General features: G+C 46.3%; 1 protein-coding gene across 1 annotated transcript; it reads right to left on the minus strand.

Moving 5' to 3' along the window:
• Positions 1 to 562: 562 nt before the first annotated feature.
• On the minus strand, positions 563 to 1,584 carry LOC138351443 (keratin-associated protein 13-2-like). Its single transcript, XM_069303268.1, has 2 exons — positions 1,578 to 1,584; positions 563 to 1,290 (listed from the first exon to the last, which is right to left on the minus strand). The coding sequence occupies exons 1-2, from the start codon at positions 1,582 to 1,584 to the stop codon at positions 563 to 565; spliced, it is 735 nt and encodes a 244-aa protein (XP_069159369.1).
• Positions 1,585 to 10,550: the final 8,966 nt, after the last annotated feature.

Genomic DNA, 10,550 nt, shown 5'->3' on the forward strand with positions numbered 1-10,550 from the left:
CTTTTACTACAGAATATATATCAGCCTATACATATAGTATACACACAACAATGATACATCAAGTATATATATGCATCAGACATAATATAGGCAATACTGGATACACGTTATAATATTGTCAAGGATTAGTAATTTAAATACAAAGTATTTGTGATACTAGGCTATACAGGCTTGTATTACTATGTAGTATGATCTCAGCGTATACCCGTCATACCCTGATCATACTGGTGTATGCGAGGTCATACCATCTGCTGAGTCAATATCCACAGTAGACCATTCATAAAACTGTTTAATTACCAACAACTATTAATTAGTAAACACAAAAGGAAAACTTTTAAGATAAAAATATAAGAATAACGATAATTGGAATAAAATCAAAGAAAAACACGGATAAAAGCGAGGATGAAGACGACCACAAAATTAAATCAACTGACAAAATCCTACAAAAAAATAGCAAAAAAACAGGAGAGAAACAACGAAACAGAATTGAAAGACAAAAGAAGAAATGAATATAATTGAGAGAGAAGCTTAGATAATTATAAAGACCGAGGTCTTAAAGAGGTCACAAGCGACGGGAAGACTTGGTGGGCGAGACGGAAGTGGACGGGTGGGAGACAGTCTTGCAGGAAGTGGACGGGTGGGCGCCAGTCTTGCAGGAAGTGGACGGGTGGGAGACAGTCTTGCAGGAAGTGGACGGGTGGGAGACAGTCTTGCAGGAAGTGGACGGGTGGGAGACAGTCTTGCAGGAAGTGGACGGGTGGGAGACAGTCTTGCAGGAAGTGGACGGGTGGGAGACAGTCTTGCAGGAAGTGGACGGGTGGGCGCCAGTCTTGCAGGAAGTGGACGGGTGGGAGCCAGTCTTGCAGGAAGTGGACGGGTGGGAGACAGTCTTGCAGGAAGTGGACGGGTGGGACACAGTCTTGCAGGAAGTGGACGGGTGGGAGACAGTCTTGCAGGAAGTGGACGGGTGGGAGCCAGTCTTGCAGGAAGTGGACGGGTGGGAGCCAGTCTTGCAGGAAGTGGACGGGTGGGAGCCAGTCTTGCAGGAAGTGGACGGGTGGGAGCCAGTCTTGCAGGAAGTGGACGGGTGGGAGACAGTCTTGCAGGAAGTGGACGGATGGGAGCCAGTCTTGCAGGAAGTGGACGGGTGGGAGACAGTCTTGCAGGAAGTGGACGGGTAGGAGCCAGTCTTGCAGGAAGTGGACGGGTGGGAGACAGTCTTGCAGGAAGTGGACGGGTGGGAGCCAGTCTTGCAGGAAGTGGACGGGAGGGAGCCAGTCTTGCAGATGGCTACAAACCGGATTTAATGAAGCAAGCGGAAGCACTCCTAATGGTAGTGGAGGGGCGCACATTACGCCCAGACAAGATCAAACACCAGGGATATATAGCAATTGCTAGTCCATTACATGTTCTGTCTGGACTGTGGTGGTGGTTGTGATGTGGTGGTGGTGGTTGTGCTGTGGTGTGGTGGTGTGGTGGTGGTGGTTGGGATGGGATGGTTGTGGTGGTGGTTAACACAAGACTGTAGAGGAGATGGAGTTAATGGAGACATAATCTCCGTCAACTGTACTATATACCGCTCATAGCGCCGGGTGTTCGAGCCTCCTAGTGCCCAAGCAAATCAAATCTTTATTATCCACGTGCGTGTGGTTGACAATTTACACATACGTAACACATATGCAAACAAGCCTGAATGGTCCCCAGGCATATATGCAACTGAAAACTCACACCCCAGAAGTGACTCGAACCCATACTGCCAGGAGCACTCTGCAACTGGTGGAGCACTCTGTAACATTTATATATATATATATATATATATATATATATATATATATATATATATATATATATATATATATATATATATATATATTCCAAGGTAGCTTAAAATTACGAAATTGTTGGAACTAAGCTCCCATCTCTCCTTTGTTAGTCACACAGTCAGAAAATAGTGTGTTGTTCGCTAGAGTGAATAAAAGTATTAAAATTTAATTTAGCTCCCACACAAACCTCAGGTTAGTTTCATTTCATAAATTAATGTTGAGACCGTCCACCTTGTTGTTGAGCTCAGGCTCAGACTTGACCCAGATTTCTCTCAGATTTCCAGATTATTTCTCTGGTCAGGCTTATTTAATTGATTAATAATTACTGGACTGTCTAATTATGGTTAGTAATTTATGTCTTGAATACTTATAGCTGGTAGACTTAGTGGGCTGGTAGACTTACTGGGCTTGTAGATTTAGTGGGTTGGTACATTTAGTGGGCTGGTAGACTTACTGGGCTTGTAGATTTAGTGGGTTGGTACATTTAGTGGGCTGGTAGACTTACTGGGCTGGTAGATTTAGTGGGTTGGTAGATTTAGTGGGTTGGTAGACTTAGCGGGCTGGTAGACTTACTGGGCTGGTAGATTTAGTGGGTTGGTAGATTTAGTGGGCTGGTAGACTTAGTGGGCTGGTAGACTTACTGGGCTAGTAGATTTAGTGGGTTGGTACATTTAGTGGGCTGGTAGACTTAGTGGGCTGGTAGACTCATTGGGCTGGTAGATTTAGTGGGCTGGTAGACTTAGTGGGCTGGTAGACTCAGTGTGCTGGCAGACTTATTAGAGTGGTAGACTCAGTGCGCTGGTAGACTCACTGGGCTGGTAGACTTAGTGGGCTGGTAGACTTAGTGGGCTGGTAGACTTACTGGGCTTGTAGATTTAGTGGGTTGGTACATTTAGTGGGCTGGTAGACTTACTGGGCTGGTAGATTTAGTGGGTTGGTAGATTTAGTGGGTTGGTAGACTTAGCGGGCTGGTAGACTTACTGGGCTGGTAGATTTAGTGGGTTGGTAGATTTAGTGGGCTGGTAGACTTAGTGGGCTGGTAGACTTACTGGGCTGGTAGATTTAGTGGGTTGGTACATTTAGTGGGCTGGTAGACTTACTGGGCTGGTAGATTTAGTGGGTTGGTAGATTTAGTGGGTTGGTACATTTAGTGGGCTGGTAGACTTAGTGGGCTGGTAGACTCATTGGGCTGATAGATTTAGTGGGCTGGCAGACTTAGTAGAGTGGTAGACTCAGTGCGCTGAAGACTCAGTGGGCTGGTAGACTTAGTGGGCTGGTAGACTTAGTGGGCTGGTAGACTTACTGGGCTTGTAGATTTAGTGGGTTGGTACATTTAGTGGGCTGGTAGACTTACTGGGCTGGTAGATTTAGTGGGTTGGTAGATTTAGTGGGTTGGTAGACTTAGCGGGCTGGTAGACTTACTGGGCTGGTAGATTTAGTGGGTTGGTAGATTTAGTGGGCTGGTAGACTTAGTGGGCTGGTAGACTTACTGGGCTGGTAGATTTAGTGGGTTGGTACATTTAGTGGGCTGGTAGACTTAGTGGGCTGGTAGACTCATTGGGCTGGTAGATTTAGTGGGCTGGTAGACTTAGTGGGCTGGTAGACTCAGTGGGCTGGCAGACTTAGTAGAGCGGTAGACTCAGTGCGCTGGTAGACTCAGTGGGCTGGTAGACTTAGTGGGCTGGTAGACTTAGTGGGCTGGTAGACTTACTGGGCTTGTAGATTTAGTGGGTTGGTACATTTAGTGGGCTGGTAGACTTACTGGGCTGGTAGATTTAGTGGGTTGGTAGATTTAGTGGGTTGGTAGACTTAGCGGGCTGGTAGACTTACTGGGCTGGTAGATTTAGTGGGTTGGTAGATTTAGTGGGCTGGTAGACTTAGTGGGCTGGTAGACTTACTGGGCTGGTAGATTTAGTGGGTTGGTACATTTAGTGGGCTGGTAGACTTAGTGGGCTGGTAGACTCATTGGGCTGGTAGATTTAGTGGGCTGGTAGACTTAGTGGGCTGGTAGACTCAGTGGGCTGGCAGACTTAGTAGAGCGGTAGACTCAGTGCGCTGGTAGACTCAGTGGGCTGGTAGACTTAGTGGGCTGGTAGACTTAGTGGGCTGGTAGACTTACTGGGCTTGTAGATTTAGTGGGTTGGTACATTTAGTGGGCTGGTAGACTTACTGGGCTGGTAGACTTACTGGGCTGGTAGATTTAGTGGGTTGGTACATTTAGTGGGCTGGTAGACTTAGTGGGCTGGTAGACTCATTGGGCTGGTAGATTTAGTGGGCTGGTAGACTTAGTGGGCTGGTAGACTCAGTGGGCTGGCAGACTTAGTAGAGTGGTAGACTCAGTGCGCTGGTAGACTTAGTGGGCTGGTAGACTCAGTGGGCTGGTAGACTCAGTGGACTGGTAGACTCAGTGGGCGGGTAGACTCAGTGGGTTGGTAGACTCAGTGGACTGGTAGACTCAGTGGGCTGGTAGACTCAGTGGGCTGGTAGACTCAGTGGGCGGGTAGTCTTAGTGAGCTGGTAGACTCAGTGGGCTGGTAGACTCAGTGGGCTGGTAGACTCAGTGGGCGGGTAGACTTAGTGGGCTGGTAGACTCAGTGGGCTGGCAGACTTAGTAGAGTGGTAGACTCAGTGCGCTGGTAGACTCGGTGGGCTGGTAGACTCAGTGGGCAGGTAGACTCAGTGGGCTGGTAGATCGTGTGGTCGAGAATATAGCTCATCCAGCCAGTTAGAAGAACTGGTCGAGTTCTTCCTTTTGGCAAAATCACTTTTAAACTTCTATGTTTTTATTATATTTCTTCACATTAGCTCACGTAAATATTGATGAGAATATTAAGTGTCAATTTTTTACGTGCAATATCGTCGTTGTTTTCTTTTTAAACTTGCTCTCAACCACCTCCGTCCTCCTAAGGTTTCCTCAACGTCAAGAAACTGACGTATTAAAGTGCCCCCCTTATCCTAACCTGCCAGAGGACCCAAAACAGAAAACGGGGACAGTATGTCACTTTCGCCAGCCGCTTCCATTTTCTAGTACGGCGATTTTTGCCCTTAGGTGACGTATACGTCAAAATGCGACGTGCTATTGGGAAGACGGTCTGCTCAGCCACTATTTTCATGCGTCACGGTGACGCATGAGTGACGTCACGTCACTGAGAGGGGGGGGGAGGGGGAGGGGGGGGGAGGAGGGGGGAGGGGGAGGGGGGGGGGAGGAGGGGGGAGGGGGGAGGGGGTGTTACACTCGTATTGAGCTAAAGTGTGAGGCGGAACGACCTGACTCAGTAGTCAGAACGACCCGACTCAGTAGTCGGAACGACCCGACTCAGTAGCTTGTCTACTGAGTCTCTCCCCTCCACCCCCCCCCCCCTTACACTTCCAGAGTCTTCCAGAGACTCTATCGTATATGATAAACTCGTATAGAGTTCCAGACTCTATCTGCCTATATACATTTACATAGTCAGTGCCAGTTCAACTAATTCTATAAGACCTTTAGTTATAGTTTCTTTTAGTCAAGTCATTTATAATAAGTGATTGGAGACAGATTTAGTTTCCTTCCTGTTAGTTGTGGTCTGTGACGCCAGAACCAGACTGACGTCGCCCAGCTCTGACGTCAAATAGACGTCACTCTCCGTCTGACGTCACTGACGTCAGTAGACGTCAACTACTCACTTATACATGACATTTTAATTTGATCCCTAAACCTCATATCTTGCATAATAATTTAATTTAATATTTTATGCCTGGATGTTATTGTATTAAGTATTTCCTGCTATGCCTCCGCCCCCCCCCTCCCTTTCCCTCACCCTGCAAATTTGAGCAAGACTAGCCATAGGCCTCTAGGCCTGGAGATACAGACAGACATTCTATCTTATTGTTTTATCTATGCTCTGTATTTATTTAATACATATGACCCTAATAAGAAAATATTTCATTATATTACGTTAATATATTGTGACGATAATCTCCTTCAAGAGATTGAGCCTGCTCTTCCCTCCAAAATTACGTCTTCACAATTATATAAAAAGACTATGGAAGAAATGTCCAACAACGACAACAACACCAGCACCAGCAAGGCTTGCCAGGGTGAGCAGAAACGTATGCAACCAGCCACCTGTTCGAACTCCAACCACCAAACTACCCGTTGATCGCTACGGCTCCGCTGATTGGTCGCCGGTCTGGCTGCACCTGCACTCGCCCCCAATACTACCTGATGTCTGGGGTCGCCCCAACATCAGTCCTCAGAATGTTCCGTGCTTTCGTAGCCAGCACTCCTCCCAGCTAGACGTTAGCGTGTACTGAGAGAGGTGGTGGCTTTAAGCCAATATTCCAGCACCTCCCACTTACTGTTGTATTGCACTTCTTGTTATTTTGCCTTAACGTAACTTTCATTGTGTCATTTAAGTATTCTTATTATTTTGATTCATTGATTTTATTATACATATTTGTTTGTGCATTATTTTCATGTTTTGATTTATTTAACGTAATTAAAATTTCATTGTTAAAGTTTTACTTGTGTTTTGTGTGTCTTCTCCTTACCTTACCACAGACGAAGTTCCAGTTTTTCTATTTTTTTTTATAACTATGTGACGAGGCCATACCCCTAGCCTTAAACAGCCGAACACCAACGCGTTACCGTCACAAGTTATATGGGGGCCTGTCCTAGGAGCTTCACTCAGGTACTGGTGCCAAGTGGTAATTTATGGTAAGCGTATTTAACTCTGTTAACGTAGCTTTACTATTTTTCATTCAATTTCATTTTTTATAAGGTGCGGTGTATTGTGCATTACGAGATTAACATATAGTGAAGGTGAGACAACTTTGGATTACGTGGTGACTGTAGGCCTCAGTCATACTCTTAATTGGTCATCTCTCCCTCCTTGTTATTACTCGTATTTACCATCTATGTCCCTTGAATATTTCTCATTCTGACAGATCATCATATTGGTACCCTGGTACTGTGGTCTGCCCCGGGTCAAGAGTACCCAATCTTCTGCAATCTGACTGTAGGAGGACAAAGAGGGCCATAGTTCCTCTAGCTCGAACTTTAGTTGCTGAATTGGGACCTCAGCAGCAGTTCTCGTCACCAGTTGACACCTCGCACCCCTACACGTCAGTCAGAGATGATGATACATACAACGGTAGGGAATTGGCTTATTTTTTCAGAGCACAAAAGTTCGCTAATTCTGTAAGTATCATATTAAATTCAGTAGGAAAAACTTGCTTTATGTCCTTTAGAGACTTGGCAAGGTATGCCTACATCCTTGGACTACCAATTTTACTTTTGAAGCATTTAACTGTTTCATTTGTTTTCGAAACTTTGTTTCATTTGTTAGTAGGATTTTCTTGCCCTTATTCTCTTACATGAGTACCGGGTACAAGATTTCCTGCGCCCTTGATTTAATTTAATATCTTTCACTTAACGTTAATTGTTAAAGATCACACAGGATAGGTACCAGTTGCCACGTTGTCCTGTTTCTGACATTTCATTATTGAACATTCGTGTACCTTTATTTGCTAATTTCACCATGTTTCGTCTCCAAACTTTCCGTGCAAATCCAGCAGGTGAAATAGGGACTTTAAGTCGTGCCAAGAGGACTGAACTACAAACTCTTGCACATGAGTATCAACTGGAAGTTCCCTACCAAGCCAACAAAAATGACCTACACAACCTGTTGCTGGATTACTATTTAGAGCAAGGTAAGATAGACTCTGAAACTCATGAAACTTACTATATTGCAGATAAAACTGACTTGGCAACGATGAAACTTAAACTAGAGCTGGCTAAAATTGAACGTGAGCAGCAAAGGGAAGCCCGTGAACAGCAAAGGGAAGCAGCTGCTTTGAGGAGAGAGGAACAAGAACGAGAAATCACCCTCAGAGAACGTGAAGCTGCCTTGAGGAGAGAAGAACACGAACGTGGACTCGCCCTCCAGGAACGTGAGGTTGCACTACTCCAGGAGCGGGAACGAGTACAGCTTGAAACCAAACGACGCGAGTTGGAAATACAACGCGAACATGACAAGCAACAAGCGACTCTGGCTCTTGAGTGTCGTCAACGGGAATACACGTTGGAAACTTCACACTTCACTCAACGCCAACAAGCTACTGCCAATCTTCCCGTCAGTTTTAATATATCACATGCAAGTAAGTTAATGCCATCCTTTGTAGAAGCAGAAGTTGATGTGTTCTTTACCACCTTTGAAACCCTTGCTAATCAACTCAGTTGGCCTGTCGACCAATGGGCCACACTTCTCAGAGTCCATCTTACAGGTAGAGCTGCAGTCACACTCAGTACTTTGGCGTCTGAGAATGACTACTACACTCTGAAACAAGCAGTGTTAGACGCCTACCTACTTTCCACCGAAAGTTATAGAAGGAAATTCCGTGACCACCTGAAGGCAAGTACCACTACCTTCCTCGAGTTTGCTAACACGAAACGGAGGTATTTCATGAAATGGCTGGAAGCAGCACATGTCTCTACTTTTACAGAACTCGTGAACCTGATGCTTGTTGAAGAATTCTTGAGACGTGTGCCGCCTCCTGTCCGCCTCTACTTAGCAGATAAAGAAGAAACCGACTACCTGAAGTGTGCTAAGTCGGCTGACACTTACAGCCTCATCCACCGGCTGACACCTGAACCATCCTCCAGTAAGAAGTCGTGGTACAGTTACGAGAAGGTGAGCCCCGATCAAGCTGGTTCACAACTGTACTGCAAGTATTGTAGACTCTATGGACATACCATAGACAAGTGTGGTAAGTCTCAATACAAGGGAACCACTGACCAACAACGACCCAAACCAACTCCTCCTAAGTCCGGTAAGCCTGTGATGAATGTTGGTGTTGATGTTAATGATCTTTCTCTTTTCAGTAACCACCTGTATACTGGAACTGTCTCTGCCAACGGTTCAAATCCGGAGGGACGTTTCAAATTGAAGATCTTGAGGGACACAGCGGCTCTACAATCGATCATCTTGAAGTCGGCTGTGCCCAACATAGTCTACACCGGGGAAACAGTCTTCATCACTGACCTCACTGCTACCACTCCATACCCTCTCGCCAGAGTCCACCTGGATTGTCCCTACGTGAACGGGGAAGTCCAAGTCGCCGTCAGGGAAAAGCCTTTTCCCATGCCTGGAGTGCAACTTCTCCTAGGCAACGACTTGGCAGAAGACCTGCAACCGACCAACCTGATCGTCATGGACAAACCCCAGGTGTGTAACTCTGTGCCAAGTAACCCTATTCTTGAGTATGTTCCAGCAGAGGTTCAAGAGAGTGATGAAGTTTCTCCTCCGGTTCTCGTGACCACCCGTGCACAAGCCGCACGTCCACAGCCAGCTGACTCTACTGCTACCGCTGTCCCTCAAGACCCTCAGAAACTACCCCCGCATCTGACCAAGTTGGAGTTCCGTAAGTTGCAGAGGGAAGATCTTACTTTAACACCATTGTTTTTCCAGGCTGAGACTCAACCCGACAGTATTCCTGGGTTCTTCCTAGAGAACGACTTGCTCTACCGCAGATATAGACCCAGTAAACTGAAGGAGGAGGACGATTGGGCCAACATCGAACAACTTGTGATTCCCACCAGCCTGCGGCCCACTATTCTACACCTGGCCCATGGAGCATTCTCCCACTACGGCTTCAACAAGACTTACCATGGGATTCGCCAAGACTACTACTGGCCAGGTATGGTAAACAACGTCAAACAGTACGTAAAACAGTGTCATACATGTCAGATGGCAGGCAAACCGAACGTCTCCATTCCCAGAGCACCACTGATTCCCATACAGGTGCCTGCGGAACCTTTCCACAGACTCATAATAGACTGTGTTGGTCCTTTACCTCGGACCAGTTCAGGTAACGCCTACATCCTAACCATCCTGTGTCCTACCACCAGATTTCCCATAGCAGTTCCAGTGAAGAACATCACGGCTGCTACGGTTATCAAACATCTACTGAAGATCTTCACTCAATACGGATTTCCCAGGGAGATTCAAAGTGACTGTGGCACCAACTTCACCAGTGATCTCTTCAAAAGGACACTGGAGGAGTTCAACATCAAACAGGTATTGTCCAGCCCCTATCATCCTGCTTCACAGGGTTCTCTTGAACGTAGTCATCAGACCATCAAAGCACTCTTGAAAAAGTTTTGTAGTGAAACCTCAAAGGATTGGGATAAGCAGATTGACCTAATAATGTGTATTTTCAGAAGTCTCCCCAATGAGTCCCTAGGAGTATCTCCTTATGAGATGCTCTACGGCCGTAAGTGCCGTACTCCCCTTAAGGCTTTCAAAGACTCTCTCAGAGATGCCACCTTCAGTGAGCATCAGAATGTGCCCCAGTTTCTTCAAAACCTTCAGCACATTCTAGAGAGAGTCCACCGCTTTGCCCATGATAATCTATTGAAAGCCCAGGTGAGAATGAAGACTCATTACGACCAGACCAGCAAAGTAAGAAAATTCAAGCCGGGAGACTTCGTCCTTGCTTATTTCCCTATCCCAGGTTCACCTTTACAAAACAGATTTTCAGGACCCTACTGCGTCAAAGAGTGCAGAAGCAACAACACATACGTCATAGAGACTCCAGATAGGCGGCGGAAGACCCAGCTGTGCCACGTCAACCTCCTGAAGCAATATAATGGTACTCCTCCCACTGTCTTGATTAATTGTTCTACCTTCACAGAACCCTACATCCACAGTGAGACCATCCCGGCTTCTTCTCCCGAAAGCACTGACA

This window comes from Procambarus clarkii, chromosome 49 (genome assembly GCF_040958095.1).
Source record: "Procambarus clarkii isolate CNS0578487 chromosome 49, FALCON_Pclarkii_2.0, whole genome shotgun sequence".
NCBI classification, from domain to species: domain Eukaryota; kingdom Metazoa; phylum Arthropoda; class Malacostraca; order Decapoda; family Cambaridae; genus Procambarus; species Procambarus clarkii.